Source organism: Coregonus clupeaformis, chromosome 33, assembly GCF_020615455.1.
Source record: "Coregonus clupeaformis isolate EN_2021a chromosome 33, ASM2061545v1, whole genome shotgun sequence".
Taxonomy (NCBI): Eukaryota; Metazoa; Chordata; class Actinopteri; order Salmoniformes; family Salmonidae; genus Coregonus; species Coregonus clupeaformis.
In genome coordinates this window covers 4705190-4731911 of record NC_059224.1, presented here as the reverse complement: position 1 = coordinate 4731911, position 26722 = coordinate 4705190, and the positions used below count along the sequence as shown (strand labels likewise).

General features: G+C 45.7%; 1 protein-coding gene across 16 annotated transcripts in view; it reads left to right on the top strand.

Moving 5' to 3' along the window:
* The window catches only part of LOC121548493 (gephyrin), a 166354-nt gene that overhangs the window by 105589 nt on the left and 34043 nt on the right, over nt 1-26722 (top strand). For 9 of the 16 annotated variants that reach the window (XM_041859935.2, XM_041859941.2, XM_041859937.2 and 6 more), the window contains exons 9-10: nt 18152-18193; nt 22398-22472. The exons of 3 other annotated variants lie outside the window; for them this stretch is intronic. In XM_041859935.2, coding sequence (XP_041715869.1) covers nt 18152-18193; nt 22398-22472 — 117 coding nt within the window. The remainder of the gene's footprint in view (nt 1-18151; nt 18194-22397; nt 22473-26722) is intronic. 4 more of the 16 variants (XM_041859942.2, XM_041859947.2, XM_041859943.2 and 1 more) reach the window with 2 other exon arrangements.

Sequence of the window (26722 nt, the reverse complement as noted above, 5' to 3'; positions counted from 1 at the left end):
AGAATATGGCACCACAACAAACCTGCCAAGAGAGGGCCACCCACCAAATCTCACGGACCAGGCAAGGAGGGCATTAATCAGAGAGGCAACAAAGAGACCAAAGATAACCCTGAAGGAGCTGCAAAGCTCCACAGAGGATATTGGAGTATCTGTCCATAGGACCACTTTAAGCCGTACACTCCACAGAGCTGGGCTTTACGGAACAGTGGCCAGAAAAAAGCCATTGCTTAAAGAAAAAAATAAGCAAACACATTTGGTGTTCGCCAAAAGGCATGTGGGATACTCCCCAAACGTATGGAAGAAGGTACTCTGGTCAGATGAGACTAAAATTGAGCTTTTTGGCCATCAAGGAAAGCGCTATGTCTGGCGCAAACCCAACACCTCTCATCACCCCGAGAACACCATCCCCACAGTTGAAGCATGGTGTTGGCAGCATCGTGCTGTGGGGATGTTTTTCATCAGCAGGGACTGGGAAACTGGTCAGAACTGTACACCAGCGGAACCCATCCAACTTGAAGGAGCTGGAGCAGTTTTGCCTTGAAGAATGGGCAAAAATCCCAGTGGCTAGATGTGCCAAGCTTATAGAGACATACCCCAAGTGTCACGTTCGTTGAAGGATGGGACGTACCAAGGCGCAGCGTGATATGCATACATGTTTATTATACCGAATAAACACAACAACAAAACAACAAACGAAACGTGAAGTCCAAGGTAGACACAAACAACATACCTTACACGGAACAAGATCCCACAACCCACTAGTGCCAAAAGGCTGCCTAAGTATGGTCCCCAATCAGAGACAACGAGCTACAGCTGCCTCTGATTGGGAACCACACCGGCCAACATAGATCTACACATAATAGACCTACAACGTATAATATATATAACAAAGAATATACACACCCTGACTCAACATATAAGAGTCCCCTGAGTCAGGGTGTGACACCAAGAGACTTGCAGCTGTAATTGCTGCAAAAGGTGAATAGTTATGCATGCTCAAGTTTTCTGTTTTTTTTCTCTTATTTCTTGTTTGTTTCACCCCAAAAAATATTTTGCATCTTCAAAGTGGTAGGCATGTTGTGTAAATCAAATGATACAACCCCCCCAAAAAAAATCAATTTTAATTTGAGGTTGTAAGGCAACAAAATAGGAAAAAGGCCAAGGGGGGGGGGTGTATACTTTCGCAAGCCACTGTATGTACAGTGTATATACAGTGGGGAAAAAAGTATTTAGTCAGCCACCAATTGTGCAAGTTCTCCCACTTAAAAAGATGAGAGAGGCCTGTAATTTTCATCATAGGTACACGTCAACTATGACAGACAAATTGAGATTTTTTTTCTTCAGAAAATTACATTGTAGGATTTTTATTGAATTTATTTGCAAATAATGGTGGAAAATAAGTATTTGGTCACCTACAAACAAGCAAGATTTCTGGCTCTCACAGACCTGTAACTTCTTCTTTAAGAGGCTCCTCTGTTCTCCACTCGTTACCTGTATTAATGGCACCTGTTTGAACTTGTTATCAGTATAAAAGACACCTGTCCACAACCTCAAACAGTCCCACTCCAAACTCCACTATGGCCAAGACCAAAGAGCTGTCAAAGGACACCAGAAACAAAATTGTAGACCTGCACCAGGCTGGGAAGACTGAATCTGCAATAGGTAAGCAGCTTGGTTTGAAGAAATCAACTGTGGGAGCAATTATTAGGAAATGGAAGACATACAAGACCACTGATAATCTCCCTCGATCTGGGGCTCCACGCAAGATCTCACCCCGTGGGGTCAAAATGATCACAAGAACGGTGAGCAAAAATCCCAGAACCACACGGGGGGACCTAGTGAATGACCTGCAGAGAGCTGGGACCAAAGTAACAAAGCCTACCATCAGTAACACACTACGCCGCCAGGGACTCAAATCCTGCAGTGCCAGACGTGTCCCCCCTGCTTAAGCCAGTACATGTCCAGGCCCGTCTGAAGTTTGCTAGAGTGCATTTGGATGATCCAGAAGAGGATTGGGAGAATGTCATATGGTCAGATGAAACCAAAATAGAACTTTTTGGTAAAAACTCAACTCGTCATGTTTGGAGGACAAAGAATGCTGAGTTGCATCCAAAGAACACCATACCTACTGTGACGCATGGGGGTGGAAACATCATGCTTTGGGGCTGTTTTTCTGCAAAGGGACCAGGACGACTGATCCGTGTAAAGGAAAGCATGAATGGGGCCATGTATCGTGAGATTTTGAGTGAAAACCTCCTTCCATCAGCAAGGGCATTGAAGATGAAACATGGCTGGGTCTTTCAGCATGACAATGATCCCAAACACACCGCCCGGGCAACGAAGGAGTGGCTTCGTAAGAAGCATTTCAAGGTCCTGGAGTGGCCTAGCCAGTCTCCAGATCTCAACCCCATAGAAAATCTTTGGAGGGGGTTGAAAGTCCGTGTTGCCCAGCGACAGCCCCAAAACATCACTGCTCTAGAGGAGATCTGCATGGAGCAATGGGCCAAAATATCAGCAACAGTGTGTGAAAACCTTGTGAAGACTTACAGAAAACGTTTGACCCGTGTCATTGCCAACAAAGGGTATATAACAAAGTATTGAGAAACTTTTGTTATTGACCAAATACTTTTTTTCCACCATAATTTGCAAATAAATTCATAAAAAATCCTACAATGTGATTTTCTGGAAATGTTCTTCTCATTTTGTCTGTCATAGTTGACGTGTACCTATGATGAAAATTACAGGCCTCTCTCATCTTTTTAAGTGGGAGAACTTGCACAATTGGTGGCTGACTAAATACTTTTTTCCCCTACTGTAGATCTGTTACTGCAGCTTTACAGGGTCAGTCAGGCTGTTCAGCCTCTGTCTTATATATGGGTGTCTTGGAACGGGTCCGTTTGGAGAATAAAGGATAAATATACAGTGTCTATTGTTCAGAGAAATAACTCAATGGCTGTGTTTTGAATTTACAATTAATTTACAATGTTTTTTGGTGTGATAAGCAGATGCATACTTAAGATTTAGAATTATCACAGTTTCTATTTTCATGGTTTGCTATGTCCAAAAGTTCCAAGAAGATTGACTTGATGTACTTACAGTAACTCGGAGTTGTTGTTGAATATTTGGTGCCAATAGTTTGCCAAACTATTCTATAGTATAGAGTCTTATTCTCTGTATCTGAGGATGTAGAGTCTAGAGAAAGTGTGTGTACAATGTGAGTAGATTGTGTGCTGCTATCCCCATATGTCCAGTGGTGTTTTTGAATAACTTGTGTTGTATATTTTCTGTATAGTGGAACTGTATGTGGTGCTGTCCCGATGTTCCTATCACTGCAGTGTGAGGTATGGTACTCTACATCACTAAACTAAAGCCCTTTTGTTAATGACCCAGTTTGAGTTGCTGCCTCTCTGTCAGGAGCTACTTTATCCCCCCACATCCTACAACCCCATGAGTCAGCACAACTGTGTGTGTGTGTGTGTGTGTTAGGCACCTCTCACCACATGTGAAGCGGAAATACCCTCTGCTGCTTTGCCTCCAGACCAGACACCCACACACACACACACACACACACACACACACACACACACACACACACACACACACACACACACACACACACACACACACACACACACACACCAGGGAGAGAGGCACCCAGACGCACAGCTCCAATATCTACACAGCCCAGGAGCAGACACACACACACACACACACACACACACACACACACACACACACATATAGACAGACACACAGATACACACACACACACACACACACACACACACACACACACACACACACACACACACACACACACACATATAGACAGACACACAGATACCGTACACACACACACACACACACACACACATATAGACAGACACACAGATACCGTACACACACACAAACACATACACACACATATAGACATACTTTTAATACACACATGCTCACACAAATAACACAACATGAAAATAAATGCAGAGACACACTCATGGACAGACAGGCACACAGATACCATGCACACTGCTCGGGCAAATCACAAAGTCCTCACACACAAACATATGCAGTCAAATCAGCATTTAGATATGCAAACACTACACATCCTTTCTCACAGGCACAGAGTAACACACACACACACACACACACACACAAAGACACACACACACACAGACACACATACACACACTCCAACTGTGATGGTATAGTAGTGTAGTTGTACTCTTCCACTCTAGTGAGCATGTAGTGCAGTTACATCGTGGTTGAGTTTGGATTAATGAAGCATATGGGAGTGTGTATTTGTGTGTGTGTGGAGGGGGGGTTGTATTTGACTCAGTGGGGAGTTAGGGGGTTCTGATACACTCCTCTGATCTCTGTCTCTCTGTCTCTTTATTTTTCAATCTCTCTTTCTTTCTCTCTCTTATTTTTCAATCTCTCTCTCTTTCTCTCTGTCTCTTTATTTTTCAATCGCTCTCTCTGTGTCTCTGTTCTCTCTGTTCTCTCTGTTCTCTCTGTGTCTCTGTTCTCTCTGTTCTTTCTGTGTCTCTGTTCTCTCTGTTCTCTCTGTTCTCTGTGTTCTCTCTGTTCTCTCTGTTCTCTCTGTTCTCTCTGTTCTCTCTCTCTCTCTCTCTCTCTCTCTCTCTCTCTCTCTCTCTCTCTCTCTCTCTCTCTCTCTCTCTCTCTCTCTCTCTCTCTCTCTCTCTCTCTCTCTCTCTCTCTCTAAGCTAACATATGGCATTGTTTTAAGATGGTCATACCATCTACTAATATAGCCCATAGAAACGCATTGAATAACACATTCATAAATGGCTAAATGGCCATTACATTTTTTTATCATAAGGAATAAGGTTTTGAAGTTTCTGTCCTATATCTAGAAAGCTCAGGAAATAGTTTTGTTTTTTTGACACATGTAACCCCTTTTTTTTGTTGGCACAAATCGATCTCCATACTTCCATTCATTTTCTAAACTGGTACCGGGTTACCTTCAGACAAGTCCCATGACACTTGTGGGGGTTGTAGAGCAAAAAACAGAGAACACCATCGGGTTCATGAGAATCTCATCTTTCCATAGAGTGGTCATATTAGTTTTGTAGCCCAAACTGTTCGGACGCTACAGACAGAAGTTGGCATATCAGTGGTACCGACTTCAGACGAGTCCCGTGGGGCTTGTGGGGGGTCGTAGAACAAAAAACGGAGAACACCATCGGGTTCATGAGAATCTCATCTTTCCATAGAGTGGTCATAATAGTTTTTTAGGCCAAACCGTTCGGGCGCTACAGAAAGCTCGGCCACCTTCCACTGCAGATGTAGAAGGCCTATCTCTAGCTTAAACTGACAGATTTCAATGGGGATTTTTTTATTATGTTACTTAGATTGACCGTGCGTCAATAGACTCTTAAGGATTATTAACTTGGTTTTAAACCCTAGATGATGCCATGGTTGGCTGTACAGGAGTTAATGGTCTTCCAATAGGCTTTTGATGAATGTGTTTGATGTACAGCAAGGGTCTCCAACCCAGTTCCTGGAGAGCTACCCTCCTGTAGGTTTTTGCTCCAACCCGGTTCAGCTTATCAACCAGCTAATTATTATCACCGCCTTGACCCCTTGACCTCTATCTCCATCCCCCTCAGAGGAGTTATGGCCAAGGCAAGGGTGTTGCTCAGGCAAGCGCTACACACACACACACACACACACACACACACACACACACACTCATGTGCACATACACACACACACACTTATACACTCTGTATACACACACAACACACACACTGTTAACACACACACACACACATAACACTGTATACACATTCACGCATATACACACACACACACACACAGGCACATTGTACATTGCAATCTCTACAGTGTGGTTGGGAGGACATCACTAGCAACACGCAGACTCAAACACTGGTACATTCATATTTATAAGGCCATTTTAGGAAAACTCTGATTTTATCTACCTGTCTTCTAGCTAGAAATGAAAAAACATACAAGCTCAGATCTAAATCTTGTTTTATGCTAAGAGTCCCAAAAATTTGAGCCGAGCATGGAAAAAGGTCCTTTCATTACTCAGCCCCCTGGTCTTGGAATTCCCTCCAAGCCAACCTAAAACTCCAGGACCTGGTGTCCCTGGGGGAGTTCAAAGGACAAATAGATGAACAGGTTGTTGAGACATGTAGTTGTTTCTAGTTGTCACCTGATGTCACTAGTTTGCGTTGCCTTCTGGAAGGAAGCATGTTGTTTTACTACACACTCACACACACACACACACACACACACACACACACACATCAACAGTTTGTTTGCTGTTGTATTTGTGCGGTTGCCAGTGTCTTCTGTCTGTGTTGTACGTTTTGTCTGACATCGTTTTTAGTTTTTTTTTTGATCCCAGCTCCCGTCCCCACAGGAGGCTTTTTGCCTCTTGCCAGGCTGTCATTGTAAATAAGAATTTGTTCTTATTGGTTAAATCAAGATTAAATACAAATATGCTGTATTCAAACTCACACAAACACACACGCACACACACACACACATCCATACACATCACATGAGTAATTATACTGTATTATTAATATTACTACATTGATCATACAGAACAACATGAATAATACCCCATTAGTCCTCTCTGTAATCCAGTTCAATATGGATGCAGGACACAGCCAGCCATAGTGGGCTAGATCAGTGTCCTTCCTAGTCTAGAACACACTGTACTGGGTGTTGCTACCTAGCCTTGAACATCGCTTCACTCTACTGTGGCCGTTGCTACGTAGCCTTGAACAGCACTTCACTCTTCTGTGGCCGTTGCTACGTAGCCTTGAACAGCGCTTCACTCTACTGTGGCCGTTGCTACGTAGCCTTGAACAGCGCTTCACTCTACTGTGGCCGTTGCTACGTAGCCTTGAACAGCGCTTCACTCTACTGTGGCCGTTGCTATGTAGCCTTGAACAGCGCTTCACTCTACTGTGGCCGTTGCTATGTAGCCTTGAACAGCGCTTCACTCTACCGTGGCCGTTGCTACGTAGCCTTAAACAGCACTTCACTCTACTGTGGCCGTTGCTACGTAGCCTTGAACAGCACTTCACTCTACTGTGGCCGTTGTTACGTAGCCTTGAACAACACTTCACTTTACTGTGGTCGTTGCTACATAGCCTTGAACAACGCCTCACTTTACTGTGGCCGTTGCTACGTAGCCTTAAACAGTGCTTCACTCTACTGTGGTCGTTGCTACATAGCCTTGAACAGCGATACACTGTCTGTACAGTAGTGTCTGTAGTATAGATCTCTGTCTATGTTGTGTCTGTAGGATAGATCTCTGTCTATGTTGTGTCTGTAGGATAGATCTCTGTCTATGTTGTGGATGTAGTCCAGTGATTGTGGTCATTGCTACAGTGGCTGTGTCTGTTCAGTATAATATCTGTTCAGCACAATTGTCTGCTTATGCCAGTGATCCTCTGTAGCTCAGTTACTCAGCAGAAGCTCAAACAAGAATGACCTGTGACACGCTCCGTAGAGAAATGGTCCTACGAATTAGAGGCTATGCTATAGGACTGCTTTTCTAGAGCTGACTGGAATATAAAAAGGCGGCAGGTAGCTTAGTGGTTAAGAGCGATGTGCCAGTAACCGAAAGGTCGCTGGTTCTAATCCCCGAGCCGACTAGGTGAAAAATCTGTCGATGTGCGCTTGAACAAGGTACTTAACCCTAATTGCTCCTGTAAGTCGCTCTGGATAAGAGCGTCTGCTAAATGACTAAAATGTAAATGTAATGTAAATGAATATGTTCCGGGACTCCGCCAATAGCGTCGACGACCTAACCAGCTCCGTCACCTGCTTCATTAGGAAATGCATCGCCGACGTTGTCCCCACAGTGAAGGTTCGCTGCTTCCCCAATCAAAAGCCCTATGTTATCACTGAGGTTGGCGCTAAGGAACAAGGTGGAATCCTATTACACAGGCTCCGATGCCCGCCGCATGTGGTAGGGGCTACAGTCCAATACATGCTTCGACAAAAACAACACCAACCCGCGCATAAGGCTGACCCAGAGGACTGGCCGATCTCGCTATCAGAAGCCGACGTGAGTAAGGTTTTGAATCAGGTCAGCACTCGCAAGGCCGCGGGGCCGGATGGTATTCCAGGGCGCATTCTCAGAGCATGCGCAGAACAGCTGGCAGGCATATTCACTGTAATTTTCAGGCTCTCCTTGTCTCAGTCTGTAATCCCCACGTCTCAAGATGACCACCATAATTTCTGTTCCCAAGAACTCTAAGGCTACCTGCCACAACGACTACCACCCTGTAGCACTCACATCTGTAATCATGAAGTGCTTAGAAAGGCTGGTTATGGCACACATCAACTCCATCATCCCAGACACCCTAGGCCAGTGGTCACCAACCAGTCAATCTTCAAGGCATTCCTAGTCGATCACCAAACATTTCTGTAGAAAAGCCAACGATAAAAGCTTGGTCTCCTTTTTATTTTAAATGTGTTTAGCTGTTGGAGGTAGGTGCAGTTAATTCAGAAGCCCTGCGCGCCGGGTAAGCAAAATGTTCCTATTTTTAACCATTTCATTTGTCTAAAAAGACAAACTCCGCCTACCCGGCGGACCGGGAGAACTCTAGCTAAATCGAGTGCGCCTACTGCGCTGGCCAATCGGATAGCTCAAATCACCGTGCCTACAGAGCTTCCACGACCCCGGCCACAGCAAAGTTTGAGACTAGCCTACGTTAGATTTAATAACTTTTAAAACCATGACCACAGAGAGACTGTCCAAGAATACAGCAAAGAGCTGCTGTTTCTATGAGTGAGTTCATGTTTAAGATTTTATTTAGCACTGTCAACACTGTTTTTATTCAAATCTATTACAAAACGTAAAAGGCGCTTCTCCCTACTTCTGCTTGCGCTGCAGCTGCAGTGAATGAGTAGCTACAGTGGCTTGCGAAAGTATTTACCCACCTTGGCATTTTTCTTATTTTGTTGTCTTACAACCTGGAATTAAAATTGATTTTTGGGGGGTTTGTATCATTTGATTTACACAACATGCCTACCACTGTGAAGATGCAAAATATTTTTAATTGTGAAACAAACAAGAAATAAGAGAAAAAACAGAAAAATTTAGCGTGCATACTGTAACTATTCACCCCCCCAAAGTCAATACTTTGTAGAGCCACCTTTTGCAGCAATTACAGCTGCAAGTCTCTTGGGGTATGTCTCTATAAGCTTGGCACATCTAGCCACTGGGATTTTTGCCCATTCTTCAATGCAAAACTGGTCCAGCTCCTTGAAGTTGGATGGTTCCGCTGGTGTACAGCAATCTTTAAGTCATACCACAGATTCTCAATTGGATTGAGGTCTGGGCTTTGACTAGGCCATTCCAAGACATTGAAATGTTTCCCCTTAAACCACTCGAGTGTTGCTTTAGCAGTATGCTTAGGGTCGTTGTCCTGCTGGAAGGTGAAGCTCCATCCCAGTCTCAAATCTCTGGAAGACTGAAACAGGTTTCCCTCAAGAATTTCCCTGTATTTAGCGCCATCCATCATTCCTTCAATTCTGACCCGTTTCCCAGTCCCTGCCAATGAAAAACATCCCCACAGCATGATGCTGCCACCACCATGCTTCACTGTGGGGATGGTGTTCTCGGGGTGATGAGAGGTGTTGGGTTTGCGCCAGACATAGCGTTTTCCTTGATGGCCAAAAAGCTCAATTTTAGTCTCATCTGACCAGAGGACCTTCTTTCATATGTTTGGGGAGTCTCCCACATGTCTTTTGATGAACACCAAACGTGTTTTCTAATTTTCTTCTTTAAGCAATGGCTTATTTCTGCCGACATTTCTGTAAAGCCCAGCTCTGTGGAGTGTACGGCTTAAAGTGGTCCTATGGACAGATACTCCAATCTCCGCTGTGGAGCTTTGCAGCTCCTTCAGGATTATCTTTGGTCTCTTTGTTGCCTCTCTAATTAATGCCCTCCTTGCCTGGTTCGTGAGTTTTGGTGGGCGGCCCTCTCTTGGCAGGTTTGTTGTGGTGCCATATTCTTTACATTTTTTAATAATTTAAAGGTGCTCCGTGGGATGTTCAAAGTTTCAGATATTTTTTTATAACCCAACCCTGATCTGTACTTCTCTACAACTTTGTCCCTGACCTGTTTGGAGAGCTCCTTGGTCTTCATGGTGCCACTTACTTGGTCGTGCCCCTTGCTTAGTGGTGTTGCAGACTCTGGGGCCTTTCAGAACAAGTTTATATATACTGAGATCATGTGACAGATCATGTGATACTTAGATTGCACACAGGTGGACTTTATATAACTAATTATGTGACTTCTGAAGGTAATTGATTGCACCAGATCTTATTTAGGGGCTTCATAGCAAAGAGGGTGAATACATATGCACGCACCACTTTTCTGTTATTTATTTTTATGAATTCTTTGAAACAAGTAATTTTTTTTCATTTCACTTCACCAATTTGGACTATTTTGTGTATGTCCATTACATGAAATCCAAATAAAAATCAATTTAAATTACATGTTGTAATGCAAAAAATAGGAAAAATGCCAAGGGGTATGAATACTTTTGCAAGGCACTGTATGTGTATGGATAGCCCTGCATTTTTATTATTATAAGTGTCATGTCTATTTTAATATCGAGGAATATTTCACTTTTTCTGGTCATAGGAACAACATGAATTTTGTGCATGACGCAGATGCGGTGCGACTCGAGTTTCACCATCAGGTGGAAGACTGTCCCCTCTCACTGGTCAGTCTCACCGGAGGAAAGAAAGGAGAGAGCAGGGACCATGAGAGACGAACTCGCTGCTGCTCTCTCCCACCCTCCACTGAGAATAATTGCAGTGTTCAAAATAACTGGGAACTCTGAAATTTCTGACTTCCGACTTCAGTGCATTCAAGACAACTGCGAACTGGGAAAAAATGTGATCCGACTGGGAAAAATAATTTGGAACGGTCATACAACTCAGAAACTCTTGCATCTTTCTAGAGCTCTGTCTGTCCGACCTGAAGATCACTGACGTCATGATTTGACCTCGTATTTTTTTTAGTTCCCAGTGGTCTTGAACGCAACATGATAATCAGATGCAGGTACCATCAGTTCAGTAAAATAAAAAAGCTAATTACTTGCAAATTATTTCAATTTATGCTCAGCTGTGCCTCGCAAGTGCTACATCAACTGATCTATTTTGTTATCAAAGCTCGAGTTTTGAAATATAATATGGTCTTAGAAGAACAATATTGGCAATCCAGGTATATAGCCAATATGCTGAATAAAAAATAAAAATAAAACATGTATTAGGCCTACTGCACAAACCTCATTCCTACAGAACTGTTTTTATTAGGTTAATGTTAAATTTTTTAAAGTCATGTTTAAAAATAAATCTGAGCGGTAGATCTCGGCTTGCTTTTTCAATACGAAAGTGATCTTGTCTCAGAAAAGGTTGGTGACCACTGCCCTAGACCCACTCCAATTTGCGTACCGCCCCAACAGATCCATAGACGACGCAATCTTGACTCAATTGCACTCCACACTGCCCTCACCCACCTAGAGAAGAGGAATACCAATGCGAGAATGCTGTTCATTGACTGAAACTCAGCGTTCAACACCATAGTGCCCTCCAAGCTCATCACCAACCTTGGGACCCTGGGACTGAACACCTCCCTCTGCAACTGGATCCTGAACTTACTGACGGGTCAACCCCAGGTGGTGAGGATAGGAAACATCACCTCCACCATGCTGACCATCAACATGGGGATCCCACAGGGGTGTGTGCTCAGTCCCCTACTGTACACCTTGTTCACCCATGACTGCGAGGCCGCGCACGACTCCAACACCATCATCATGTTTGCTGATGACACAACGGTGACGATGAGACAGCCTACATGGAGGAGGTCAGAGACTTGTCAGTGTGGGGCCAGGACAACAACCTCTCCCTCAACGTCAGTAAGAACAAGGAGCTGATCGTGGACTACAGGAAACGGGGGGGCGAGCATGCCCCCATCCACATCGAGAGGATCGAGAGCTTCAAGTTCCTCAGTGTCCAAATCACTACAGACTTAAAATGGTCCACACGCACACAGTCGTGAATAAGGCGCAAGCACCTTTTCCCCCTCAGGAGGTTGAAAAGATTTGGCAGTCGCCATCCTCAAATAGTTCTACAGCTGCACCATTGAGAGCATCTTGACTGGCTGCATCACCGCTTGGTATGGCAACTGCACCGCCCTCGATCACATGGAGCTACAGAGGGTGTTTTGACAGCCCAGTACATCACTGGGGCCGAGCTCCCTGCCATCCAGGAACTCTATATCAGGCGGTGTGAAATGAAGGCCCAGAAAATTGTTAAAGACTCCAGCCTACCAAGCCATAGACTGTTCTCTCTGCTTCCGCACGGCAAGCGGTACCGGTTCAACAAGTCTGACACCAACAGGCTCCTGAACAGCTTCTATCTCCAAGCCATAAGACTGCTAAATAGCTAACTAAATAGCTACACAGACTATCTGCATTGACCCTTTTATTTACATTTTTGCACACTCACAGGACTCACTCAGTCACACACACTCACACTGACACACACACACACAGACTTAATTTGCTCAAAAGCTCAACACGCACACACATTCATACTGTCTCTACACACACGCACACTCATCATATATGCTGCTGCTACTCTGTTTATCATATATCCTGATGCCTAGTCACCTTACCCCTTTACATATCTAACCCTACCACTCCAGTATTACATTTTAGTCATTAAGCAGACGCTCTTATCCAGAGCGACTTACAGTTAGTGAGTGCATACATGTTTTTTTGTGTGTTTTTTTATACTGGTCCCCCGTGGGAAACGAACCCACAACCCTGGCGTTGCAAACGCCATGCTCTACAAACTGAGCTACACGGGACCAGTATCCCTGCACATTGTAAATATGGTATTGGCCCTTACCCTGGAACTGACCCTGTATATACAGTTGAAGTCGGAAGTTTACATACACCTTAGCCAAATACATTTAAACTCAGTTTTTTCACAATTCCTGACATTGAATAGTAAAAAAATCCCTGTCTTAGGTCAGTTAGGATCATCACCACTTTATTTTAAGAATGTGAAATGTCAGAATAATAGTAGAAAAAAATATTTATTTCAGCTTTTATTTCTTTCATCACATTCCCAGTGTGTCAGAAGTTTACATACACTCAATTAGTATTTGGTAGCAATGCCTTTAAATTGTTTAACTTGGGTCAAACGTTTCGGGTAGCCTTCCACAAGCTTCCCACAATAAGTTGGGTGAATTTTGGCCCTTACTGTTGGCTTGGGAGCTGTAACCTAGCCCTTACTGCTGGCTTGGGAGCTGTAACCTAGCCCTTACTGTTGGCTTGGGGGCTGTAACCTAGCCCTTACTGCTGGCTTGGGGGCTGTAACCTAGCCCTTACTGTTGGCTTGGGGGCTGTAACCTAGCCCTTACTGCTGGCTTGGGGGCTGTAACCTAGCCCTTACTGTTGGCTTGGGGGCTGTAACCTAGCCCTTACTGTTGGCTTGGGGGCTGTAACCTAGCCCTTACTGTTGGCTTGGGGGCTGTAACCTAGCCCTTACTGTTGGCTTGGGGGCTGTAGCCTAGCCCTTACTGTTGGCTTGGGAGCTGTAACCTAGCCCTTACTGCTGGCTTGGGGGCTGTAACCTAGCCCTTACTGTTGGCTTGGGGGGCTGTAACCCTAGCCCTTACTGTTGGCTTGGGGGCTGTAACCTAGCCCTTACTGTTGGCTTGGGGGCTGTAACCTAGCCCTTACTGTTGGCTTGGGGGCTGTAACCTAGCCCTTACTGTTGGCTTGGGGGCTGTAACCTAGCCCTTACTGTTGGCTTGGGGGCTGTAACCTAGCCCTTACTGCTGGCTTGGGGGCTGTAACCTAGCCCTTACTGTTGGCTTGGGGGCTGTAACCTAGCCCTTACTGTTGGCTTGGGGGCTGTAACCTAGCCCCTTACTGCTGGCTTGGGGGCTGTAACCTAGCCCTTACTGTTGGCTTGGGGCTGTAGCCTAGCCCTTACTGTTGGCTTGGGAGCTGTAACCTAGCCCTTACTGCTGGCTTGGGGGCTGTAACCTAGCCCTTACTGTTGGCTTGGGGGCTGTAACCCTAGCCCTTACTGCTGGCTTGGGGGCTGTAACCTAGCCCTTACTGTTGGCTTGGGGGCTGTAACCTAGCCCTTACTGTTGGCTTGGGGGCTGTAACCTAGCCCTTACTGTTGGCTTGGGGGCTGTAACCTAGCCCTTGCTGTTGGCTTGGGGGCTGTAACCTAGCCCTTACTGTTGGCTTGGGAGCTGTAGCCTAGCCCTTACTGTTGGCTTGGGGGCTGTAACCTAGCCCTTACTGCTGGCTTGGGGGCTGTAGCCTAGCCCTTACTGTTGGCTTGGGGGCTGTAACCTAGCCCTTACTGTTGGCTTGGGGGCTGTAGCCTAGCCCTTACTGTTGGCTTGGGAGCTGTAGCCTAGCCCTTACTGTTGGCTTGGGGGCTGTAACCTAGCCCTTACTGTTGGCTTGGGAGCTGTAGCCTAGCCCTTACTGTTGGCTTGGGGGCTGTAACCTAGCCCTTACTGTTGGCTTGGGAGCTGTAACCTAGCCCTTACTGTTGGCTTGGGGGCTGTAGCCTAGCCCTTACTGTTGGCTTGGGGGCTGTAACCTAGCCCTTACTGCTGGCTTGGGAGCTGTAGCCTAGCCCTTACTGTTGGCTTGGGGGCTGTAACCTAGCCCTTACTGTTGGCTTGGGGGCTGTAACCTAGCCCTTACTGTTGGCTTGGGGGCTGTAACCTAGCCTTACTGCTGGCTTGGGAGCTGTAGCCTAGCCCTTACTGTTGGCTTGGGAGCTGTAACCTAGCCCTTACTGTTGGCTTGGGGGCTGTAACCTAGCCCTTACTGTTGGCTTTGGGGCTGTAACCTAGCCCTTACTGTTGGCTTGGGAGCTGTAACCTAGCCCTTACTGTTGGCTTGGGGGCTGTAACCTAGCCCTTACTGTTGGCTTGGGAGCTGTAACCTAGCCCTTACTGTTGGCTTGGGGGCTGTAACCTAGCCCTTACTGTTGGCTTGGGAGCTGTAGCCTAGCCCTTACTGTTGGCTTGGGAGCTGTAGCCTAGCCCTTACTGTTGGCTTGGGGGCTGTAACCTAGCCCTTACTGTTGGCTTGGGGGCTGTAACCTAGCCCTTACTGTTGGCTTGGGGGCTGTAACCTAGCCCTTACTGTTGGCTTGCTCTGAGTTTGCCTGTGGGGGGTGTAGCCTAGCCTAGACTACAGAACATTCACAAAACAGAGACCATTAAATAGAGTCAGAGACAGAAACACAGAGGAGGGCATGACATTGAATGTAGACTGCAGTGACCCACTGCATTCAGAGTCTGTAGTGCTGTTCATTCACCAGACTGAAAACCATTGACACTGGTGGGCAGACCCAGAGAACCATCATGCACACACATAGACAGACAGACACACACACACACACACACACACACACACACACACAAACATACACACACACACATAGACATACACACATACACTACACTGTGTTATTATCATCATTACTACATGGAGCATGAATGGCTGAGCGTATGAGATGTGACAACATCCTTTCTCCCTGGTCGCTCCTCCATTGTTCCTTCCTGCTACAGGCCCATGCTCCTTTATGGACCTTCCTGCCACAGCCCCATGCTCCTCCATTCGACCTTCCTGCCACAGCCCCATGCTCCTCCATTGGTCCTTCCTGCCACAGCCCCATGCTCCTCCATTTATCCTTCCTGCCACAGCCCCACGCTCCTCCATTAGACCTTCCTGCCACAGCCCCATGCTCCTCCATTGTTCATTCCTGCCACAGCCCCATGCCCCTCCATTGGTCCTTCCTGCCACAGCCCCATGCTCCTCCATTGGTCCTTCCTGCCACAGCCCCATGCTCCTCCATTGTTCATTCCTGCCACAGCCCCATGCTCCTCCATTGGTCCTTCCTGCCACAGCCCCATGCTCCTCCATTGTGCCTTCCTGCCACAGCCCCATGCTCCTCCATTGTGCCTTCCTGCCACAGCCCCATGCTCCTCCATTGGTCCTTCCTGCCACAGCCCCATGCTCCTCCATTGTTCCTTCGTGCCACAGCCCCATGCTCCTCCATTGGTCTTTCCCTTACACTTCCTAGAGTGGCAGTTTAGACTGGATCTTTCTGACCGTTAGAGTGCACTACTTTTGACCAGAGTGCCATTTGGGACACAGTCTAAGGGATAGATTATGTCAAAGGCTTCTGGAGATGCTATAGAATAGAATGCCAGGGTAGGCCGAGGCTGCCATTGGTCATTTTGGAGGGCAGTGGTTTTATGGTCTGTCATTGGTCATTTTGGAGGGCAGTGTTTTTTTGTTCTGTCATTGATCAGTGTTGGAGAGGGCAGTGGTTTTCTGGTGTGTCATTAATCAGTGTCAGAGAGGGCAGTGGTTTTCTGGTGTGTCATTAATCAGTGTCAGAGAGGGCAGTGGTTTTCTGGTTTGTAATTGTTCAGCTTCAGAGGGTAGTTGTTAACTGGTCTGTCATTGGTCAGCTTTTGAGGGCAGTGTTTTTCTAGTTTGTCATTGGTCAGATGAGTGTTTGTGTGGGCTACAATAGAGTTAAATACTATGTTTGTGTACTGTATGTATGGATCTCTGCATCTTTAACATTTTGAGAAGTCGGTACCGGTACTGTCGTTATTGTTATTTTATTGAGTTACTATTTCCTGTTGTATTTTTAGCACATTTTTCTTACTTTTTAACTCTGCATTGTTGGGAAAGGGCTCGTAAGTAAAACTGTGTCAAAGACTCCAGCCACCCTAGTCATAGACTGTTCTCTCTGCTACCGCATGGCAAGCGGTACCAGAGCGCCAAGTCTAGGTCCAAAAGGCTCCTCAACAGCTTCTACCCCCAAGCCATAAGACTGCTGAACAGTTAATCAAATGGCTACCCGGACTATTTACATTGACCCCCCCTTTTCATACGCTGCTGCTACTTGCTGTTTATTATCTATGCATAGTCACTTTACCCCTACCTACATGTACATATCACCTCAATTACCTCTACTAACCTGTACCCTTGAACATTGACTCGGTATCGGTGCCCCCTGTATACAGCCTTGTTATTGTTATTTTATTGTGTTACTGTTTTTACTTTAGTTTATTTAGTAAATATTTTTTTAACTCGTATTTTTCTTAAAACTGCATTGTTGGTTAAGGGCTTGTAAGTAAGCGTTTCACAGTAAGGTCTACACCTGTTGTATTCGGAGCATGTGACAAATAACATTTGATTTGATTAGATTTTAGATTTATTTTATTTGAAGTCACCATCACATTGTTCCACTCCCATTCATTATGCTACAGAGTATCTAAGGATAGAATGGTCTAAAGCCTACAGGTAACTATCATCTACAGATCAAACAGGGGATAGACAGTTATGGGGGTGATAACATAATAGTTTGTGTTATGTTTTCTATGTACAACATCTTTCCCACGGTGAGTAAAGGTTTTGATGCTTTGCTTTGGGTCATTCACTCACTCTCTCTCTCTCACACACACACACACACAGACACACACACGAACACACACACACACCACAATCAACAAAATAGACAAATAATGCTACAATTCCAATAAATCTAATTGATCCAATGTAACCGTGCTCTCCTCTCGTCCTCAGCCTGTTGTCCTGTGCTGTACTGTACCGTACTGTACTGTATGTGGCATAATGCCGTTGACCCTCGGCTGCGCTGGCTTACCTGGGACAGACACACTGATGCTGCATTCATGTGCTATTCAGAACTAGGAAACTCGGAAATGTCTAACTGGGAAACGGGGGGTACAACAACGCTACCCGAGTTTCCCGCTTGAATGTAACACTTGGAAGGCCATTTTTGATTGTTTTGTACTTCAGAAGCTCCAAGTCTTGATGTGTCTGATTACTAATAATTCTGATAGCACATGAACACGGCATGAGATACAGCACAGTGGGCCTCCTGACGGACAGGGGTACTGTCTATCTGTCTGTCTCAGAGTTTGTCTGTCTGTCTGGCTTCTGGCTATGTTAACCCTGTTCTCTTCTCTCCTCCTCCTCCTCCTCCTCCTCCTCCTCCTCCTCCTCCTCCTCCTCCTCTCTCGTGGCACTAGGCGCGGCTCCCCTCCTGTTCATCCACCCTAAGCATTGCTGAGGTACTCCTGCATGACTTCTAATGCATCGCCATGGCCACCGTCGTCATGGCATTTTCATGGCTTCGGTGACTACGGTCCCCCCTCCTTGTTCACCAGGCATGCTTGCTCAGTCACTCCATCCCTCCCTCCACCCTTCCTTCTTCCACACACACACACACATACAGCTCCACTTGGGTCTTCACCTCACCATCCGATCCACTCACACTTACTGCCATGTGACATGTGACTCAACAACGTTTAAAATACAGTGTTAGAGGTGAAACATCGTGGTAGTCAGATGTCGCTGTGCGGAGGCAGCGTTGATTGTCCCCACAGTGCATTGCTCCACCCCTCAGCTGGTTCTAAGCTTGGCTTGGTCCATTATCTCTAACAGGCACCTCTCCTGTTGTTGACACTCTGGTAGTATTGATTTAATTGTTAAGTAATGAGGTTGACGATTGGGAAGGAATATGGTATCCATCTCCAATAGATGGGCAGTGGAAGGACACTTCCACCCTGTCAGTAGATCTCCTGTTAGTAACTATTTAGAATAGCCAAGGAAAAGCTGGGCCAAAAGGGTAAGTTGAGCCACCCTTGTTTCTAGGAAACCAGACACAAAATGGATAATTTGACCAAATATATAGGAACAAATTTAGGAAGAAACCTAGATAATTTTAAGATTGTTCTATACAATCTGAGGTGCTAAACCTAGTATGAAAGTTCATCATTGTAGCTGTGTGGGCTAATATAGTCAAAATATAGAAAAATAAATATTGAAAATCTTCGCATTGAAATCTTTTGTTGAAATGATGCATATACAATGTTGACTCAACCAGTTTTTGACCAGTGGGATGTGCCAAGCACTGGAGAGAAAATATACTATTTTTCCACCAGTACACTAACACACACATAGCCAATATCACTGTCCTCCACTCACTAATACTAAGTCACTCTCCTTCACTCACTAACACTAAGTCACTCTCCTTCACTCACTAACACTAACTCACTCTCCTCCACTCACTAACACTAACTCACTCTCCTCCACTCACTAACACTAACTTACTCTCCTCCACTCACTAACACTAACTCACTCTCCTTCACTCACTAACACTAACTCACTCTCCTCCACTCACTAACACTAACTCACTCTCCTCCACTCACTAACACTAACTCACTCTCCTTCACTCACTAACACTAACTCACTCTCCTTCACTCACTGACACTAACTCACTCTCCTTCACTCACTAACACTAACTCACTCTCCTCCACTCACTACAATAACTCACTCACCTTCACTAACTAACACTAACTCACTCTCCTTCACTCACTAACACTAACTAACTCACTCACATTCACTAACTAACACTAACTCACTCTCCTTCACTCACTAACACTAACTAACTCACTCTCCTCCACTCACTAACACTAACTCACGGTCCTTCACTCACTAACACTAACTCACTTTCCTTCACTCACTAACACTAACTCACTCTCCTTCACTAACTAACACTAACTCACTCTCCTCCACTCACTACAATAACTCACTCACCTTCACTAACTAACACTAACTCACTCTCCTTCACTCACTAACACTAACTAACTCACTCACCTTCACTAACTAACACTAACCCACTCTCCTTCACTCACTAACACTAACTAACTCACTCTCCTCCACTCACTAACACTAACTCACTCTCCTTCACTAACTAACACTAACTCACTCTCCTTCACTAACTAACACTAACTCACTGTCCTTCACTCACTAACACTAACTCACTTTCCTTCACTCACTAACACTAACTCACTCTCCTTCACTAACTAACACTAACTAACTCACTCACCTTCACTAACTAACACTAACTCACTCTCCTTCACTCACTAACACTAACTAACTCACTCACCTTCACTAACTAACACTAACCCACTCTCCTTCACTCACTAACACTAACTAACTCACTCTCCTCCACTCACTAACACTAACTCACTCTCCTCCACTCACTAACACTAACTCACTCTCCTCCACTCATTAACACTAACTCACTCTCCTTCACTCACTAACACTAACTCACTCTCCTCCACTCATTAACACTAACTCACTCTCCTTCACTCACTAACACTAACTCACTCACCTTCACTAACTAACACTAACTCACTCTCCTTCACTCACTAACACTAACTAACTCACTCTCCTCCACTCACTAACACTAACTCACTCTCCTCCACTCACTAACACTAACTCACTCTCCTTCACTAACTAACACTAACTCACTCTCCTTCACTAACTAACACTAACTCACTCTCCTTCACTAACTAACACTAACTCACTGTCCTTCACTCACTAACACTAACTCACTCTCCTTCACTAACTAACACTAACTCACTCTCCTCCACTCACTAACACTAACTCACTCTCCTCCACTCACTAACACTAACTCACTCTCCTTCACTCACTAACACTAACTCACTTTCTAAAACAAGCCATAGAAAGTTGGTTGCAATTTCAATTTAATCCTCCAGAAACGACAGAACAAATAATGCAGCAAAAATTGTGGTTAAACTCAAATATACTAATTGACAAAAAAACTTTTTTGGCTAAAGGATTGCAATATTTACCTGGAGCTAACACTGCAGATAGCACTACTTGGTGATCTGAAAAGTCATAGTCAATCGATCAATAACATAATAATACTATTAGCAAAAATGTTTATTTTCAATTCATAATCTTTAGAAACAATGAGAATAGAAAGGTTCAGAACTTTTGTAAGACCACAGTACAGTTGAAATACAGTATATATGGCAAATAGAAATCCCATATGGATGGTGTTAAAAGATAGATGGGAGGTGTTGAATGGAATTGAAGGATGGGACTAATAACAACTAACAACAAACAATAACAAGATAACTAATAATGTAGGCACGCTGTGTCCATAATAAGTGTATGGGTTGTAGGTTGGGAGCTTTTGTGAAGGAGCACAGTTAGAAAGATATGGCATATAGAAGCAAACCGGATGGACATCATGAAAATGATCGGAGAGGTTGAGAGTAGAAGAAGTTCAGGAGAAAGAACAAACAAAATGTAATTACTGTAAAATTGACTGTGTCCATAAAATGTAGATAGTGGGTATGGGCTGGAAGTAGAGCCCTAGGCGTTGTTGTTCACTAGTTTACTCCAAGTGGGGAAAGGGTGGCGGGGTTGGAAAGTAATATATATATTTTTAAAAAGGATATGTATGTGTATGTATGTATGTATGTATGTATGTATGTGTGTGTGTATGTGTGTATATGTGTATGTATGTGTATGTATGTGTTTTATATATATATATATATATATATATATATATATATATATATATATATATATATAAACATGGGGGATTGGAAGTGATGCAGACAATTACATTGATGGAAGTTACAATCTATCTGCAATATTAAGCTGATCTACCCCCCAAAAAAACAAGAAAAAAAAAACACTAACTCACTCTCCTCCACTCACTAACACTAACTCACTCTCCTTCACTCACTAACACTAACTCACTCTCCTCCACTCACTAACACAAACTCACTCTCCTCCACTCACTAACACTAACTCACTCTCCTCCACTCACTAACACTAACTCACTCCTTCATTCACTGACACTAACTCACTGTCAGACCCATGCTAAATGTGCTCTAGTTTGGAGTGAAAACTCTTGAGAAGTTGCTTTCACATTATTTGGTTGTTATTTCATCAATTTTTGGTTCTGTATCATCGTAGTAGTGGTTGTTTTGCAGTCAGTGGACTTTTCTTTTTGTAAAGCAGTTTCATTTTTAAAAACGGATTGCTGTATGTTTGTCAGGGCAGTAGTCCTGGCTTGGATCTCAGATATCTCTGTGTGTGTGTATATGTGTGTGTGTGTGTGTGTATATGTGTGTGTGTGTGTGTGTGTGTGTGTCTCAGGGGTAGCTTGTGTATGGGTGGCTGTGTGTGTGTGTGTGTCTAATTGTGTGCCTACGTGTAGGTGTGTGTGTGTGTGTGTGTGTGTGTGTGTGTGTGTGTGTTTAGTTCAAAACTATACATGTGTTCTAATGTACTGTACCAGGACATTTGCATGCTTTCATACCTGTGTGTGTGCCTGTGTGTGTGCGTATATGGTGCGTGTGCGTGTGTGTATGCGTATATGGTGCGTGTGTGTGATGCATGATGGAGTGCGTGAAGGCGAGTGACCTATCCTGTGGCTTCCTCCAGGCCTCACGGAGAGAGTTCAGGGCTCACCTGGATGAGGTCATCACGCTCAAGTCAAGGTACTCTACCTTGGACCAGGTAAACCCCCCTTACCTTCTATCTAACCCCCCCCCCCCCCGGCATGCGGACCCTGCTCCCCACCATAGACACAGCTACAGCCACCACACAGCACAAGGTCCTCAGAGAATCCAGTAAGAGACACCTGTCAGGTCAGACATCCAGAGATAGATAGATGGACAGGGAAGAGGGCCAGGGTCCACAGCCCACAGAGGGCTCACCATCTCAGGCAGACTGCTCTCTGAGGCTCCGCTGTGTTCTCATGCAGTACTGGAGCTCATCTATAGGAAAGATAGAGACTGTAGGAAAGAGAGGGAAAATATACATTAGGAGAGGCAGGAAGGAAACATAGGATATATTAACAAAGGGGAGATGAAACACACAATATGAAATGTAGTCTTTCTAGGCAATTTCAAATCTAATTTTATTTGTCACATGCGCCGAATACAACAGGTGTAGACCTTACAGTGAAATGCTTACTTACAAGCCCTTAACCAACAATGCAGTTTTAAGAAAAATACGTGTTAAGTAAAAAAGATGACAAAAAAATAATTAGAGCAGCAGTAAAAGAACAGTAGGGAGGCTATATACAGGGTGTACCAGTACAGAGTCAATGTGCTTGAGTGTTCAGGAGTCTTATGGCTTCGGGGTAGAAGCTGTTAAGAAGCCTTTTGGACCTAGACTTGGCGCTCCGGTTCCGCTTGCCATGTGGTAGCAAAATGAACAGTCTATGACTAGGGTGGCTGTAGTCTTTGACAATTTTTAGGGCCTTCCTCTGACACCGCCTGGTATATAGGTCCTGAATGGCAGGAAGCTTGGCCCCAGTGATGTACTGGGCCATACGCACTACCCTCTGTAGTGCCTTGCGGCCGAGCAGTTGCCATACCAGGAGGTGATGCAACCAGTCAGGATGCTCTCGATGGTACAGCTGTATAACTTTTTGAGGATCTGAGTACAATTTGGCTTGTTCTGTTCATACCAACACCTATCTCTCATCATGCATTTTAACAGAGTGTCCCTCCATAGCAAAGCCATACAGTATAGTACTGTACAGTAGGGTTGGAGATAGAATAGTGTTCAGTACAGTAGGGTTGGAGATAGTGTTCAGTACAGTAGGGTTGGAGATAGAATAGTGTTCAATACAGTAGCGTTGGAGATAGTGTTCAGTACAGTAGGAGATAGAATAGTGTTCGGTAAAGGAGGGTTGGAGATAGAATAGTGTTCAGCACAGTAGGGTTGGAGATAGGATAGTGTTTAGTACAGTAGGGTTGGAGATAGGATAGTGTTTAGTACAGTAGGGTTGGAGATAGGATAGTGTACCGTACATCCCTCCCCACCGTTCATTCTCTCTCATTCATTACCCATCTAGTCGTGGTGTGTGTGTGTCTGTGTTGGGAGCTGGGGAGGGAAGTATTTATTTTAGCATTGTTGTTGTCTATGTATGTATTTTTGTTCATGTCAATGAGAAGATGTGCACATGAATGTCCTTATACCAGAGAATAGCTGTGTGTGTGTGGGTGTGGGTGTGGGTGTGGGTGGGTGGGTGGGTGCGACAGTAGTTTACAATCAGTATTGCCAGAGGAAGTCCTGAAGGTTAGCCCTGGAGAAGTCTAGAGTAGTAGTGTGGAGCAGAGAGCAACCCAGGGGCATCTCTCCCTCCCCTCTCTCTCACCCTCTCTCTCCCTCTCTCCCCCTCTCTCTCTCCCTCCCCTTTCTCTCTCCCTCTCTCCCCCTCTCTCCCCCTCTCTCTCCCTCTCTCCCCCTCTCTCTCTCCCTCCCCTTTCTCTCTCCCTCTCTCTCTCTCCCTCTCTCCCCCTCGCTCTCTCCCTCCCCTTTCTCTCTCTCTCTCACCCTCTCTCTCCCTCTCTCCCCCTCTCTCTCTCCCTCCCCTTTCTCTCTCCCTCTTTCCCACTCTCTCCCCCTCTCTCTCTCCCTCCCCTTTCTCTCACCCTCTCTCTCCCTCTCTCCCCCTCTCTCTCTCCCTCCCCTTTCTCTCTCCCTCTCTCCCCCTCTCTCTTTCCCTCCCCTTTCTCTCTCCCTCTCCCCCTCTCTCTCTCCCTCCCCCTCTCCCTCCCCTCTCTCCCTCTCCTCTCTCTCTCCCCTCTCCCCCCTCTCTCTCCTCTCTCTCTCCTTCCCCTCTCTCTCCTTCCCCTCTCTCGTCCTCCCCTCTCTCCCCCTTAGGCGCTGCTCTGGGGATTGAGTATTGTCTTTGGAGCGCTACAGAATCATTTTGTCCCATCCTTCCCCACTCTGTCACGATCACTCCTTTTCGTCTATCCCTCTCTCCTGTGGGACAGGTTGGTGGTAGAGGGGGTTAGAACTCCTCCTCCTCACTCCTCCTCCCCTCCCCTCTCCTCAACTCTGCTCTCCTCTCCTCTCCTCAACTCTTCTCTCCTCTCCTCTCCACACCTCTGCTCTCCTCCTCTTCTCCCCTCCTCTCATTCCCTCCCCCCTCTCATCCCCCTCCTCTCTCCTTCTCTCCTCCCCTCCCTGCCCCATGTCACAGCCCTCTCCTCTTCCTCTGCCCCTAAATCTTCCTCTTTGCATAATGTGTCTTACAGCGCCTTTGTTTTTCTGCTGAGCTCAGCACAGAAACAGTCCCCTGGTCCCCACGAGCCGCTTCTAAACCTCGTCTGTTATTGGTCCATTGATTTACCCCCAGGCGGCGGGTTAGCTTAGCAGCCGTCGCCGTCCACTCCGAGACCTTTCTCCCTGACCCAGCCTCCGCACTCGCCACTTGCTATACCCCCCACCCCTCCCCACCCCACCCCTCTCCACGTCCCGCCACCCATCCCCACCCCTCCGTCGTCAGGCCGTTTTAGGCTGTTTCCGCGGCGACTATCAGGTTGCCGTGTAAAGCGATTAGGGTTGTTGGCAGGGGGGGTGTGTGTTCTTGGTACTCTGTAATAGGTTGCTGTATTGTCAGGGTCTAGCCCAATGCAAGGAAATTGCTGCAGGGCCTGAGAGCTCTGCTACACACACACACACACACACACACACACACACACACACACACACACACAAAGCCACTTATCTCACTCACATGGGCACAGACACACACACGTATCCACACACAGTTACTCAGCGCACTCATCCAAACATGCTCTTCCATCATCTCCGACTACACACACACACACACACACACACAGAGACGAAGTTACTCAGCATATTCACACATGATGTATAAACATTCAATGTGATTCAGTTTACTCACGTTTTCAACAAAGTAACAAATACACCAACACACACCTACACACACTTACACATTAGTGCATTCGGAAAGTATTCAGACCCCTTGACTTTTTCCACATTTTGTTACGTTACAGCCTTATTCTAAAATTGATTAAATTGTTTTTTTCCCTCATCAATCTACACACAATACCCGATAATAACAGATTTTTTGATTTTTTTTGCAAATGTATTAAAAATAAAAAACGGAAATATCACATTTACATAAGTATTCAGACCCTTTACTCAGTACTTTGTTGAAGCACCTTTGGCAGCGATTACAGCCTTGAGTCTTCTTAGGTATGACCCTACAAGCTTGGCACACCTGTATTTGGGGAGTTTCTCCCATTCTTCTCTGCAGATCCTGTCAGGTTGGATGGGGAGCGTCGCTGCACAGTTATTTTCAGGTCTCTCTGGAGATGTTCGATCGGGTTCAAGTCCGGGCTCTGGCTAGGCCACTCAAGGACATTCAGAGACTTGTCCGAAAGCCACTCCTGTGTTGTCTTGGCTGTGTGCTTAGGGTCGTTGTCCTGTTGGAAGGTGAGCCTTCGCCCCAGTCTGAGGTCCTGAACGCTCTGGAGCAGGTTTTCATCAAGGATCTCTCTGTACTTTGCTCCGTTCATCTTTCCCTCGATCCTGAATAGTCTCCCAGTCTCTGCCGCTGAAAAACATCCCCACAGCATGATGCTGGCATGACCCTGGACAACACCCTGTCGTTCTCCGCTAACATCAAAGCGGTCACCCGATCCTGCAGGTTCGTGCTCTACAACATTCGCAGAGTACGACCCTACCTTACACAGAAAGCGGCACAGGTCCTAATCCAGGCACTTGTCATCTCCCGTCTGGATTACTGCAACTCACTGTTGGCTGGGCTCCCTGCCTGTGCCATTAAACCCCTACAACTTATCCAGAATGCTGCAGCCCGTCTGGTGTTCAACCTTCCCAAGTTCTCTCATGTCACCCCGCTCCTCCACACACTCCACTGGCTTCCAGTTGAGGCTCGCATCTACTACAAGACCATGGTGCTTGCCTACGGAGCTGTG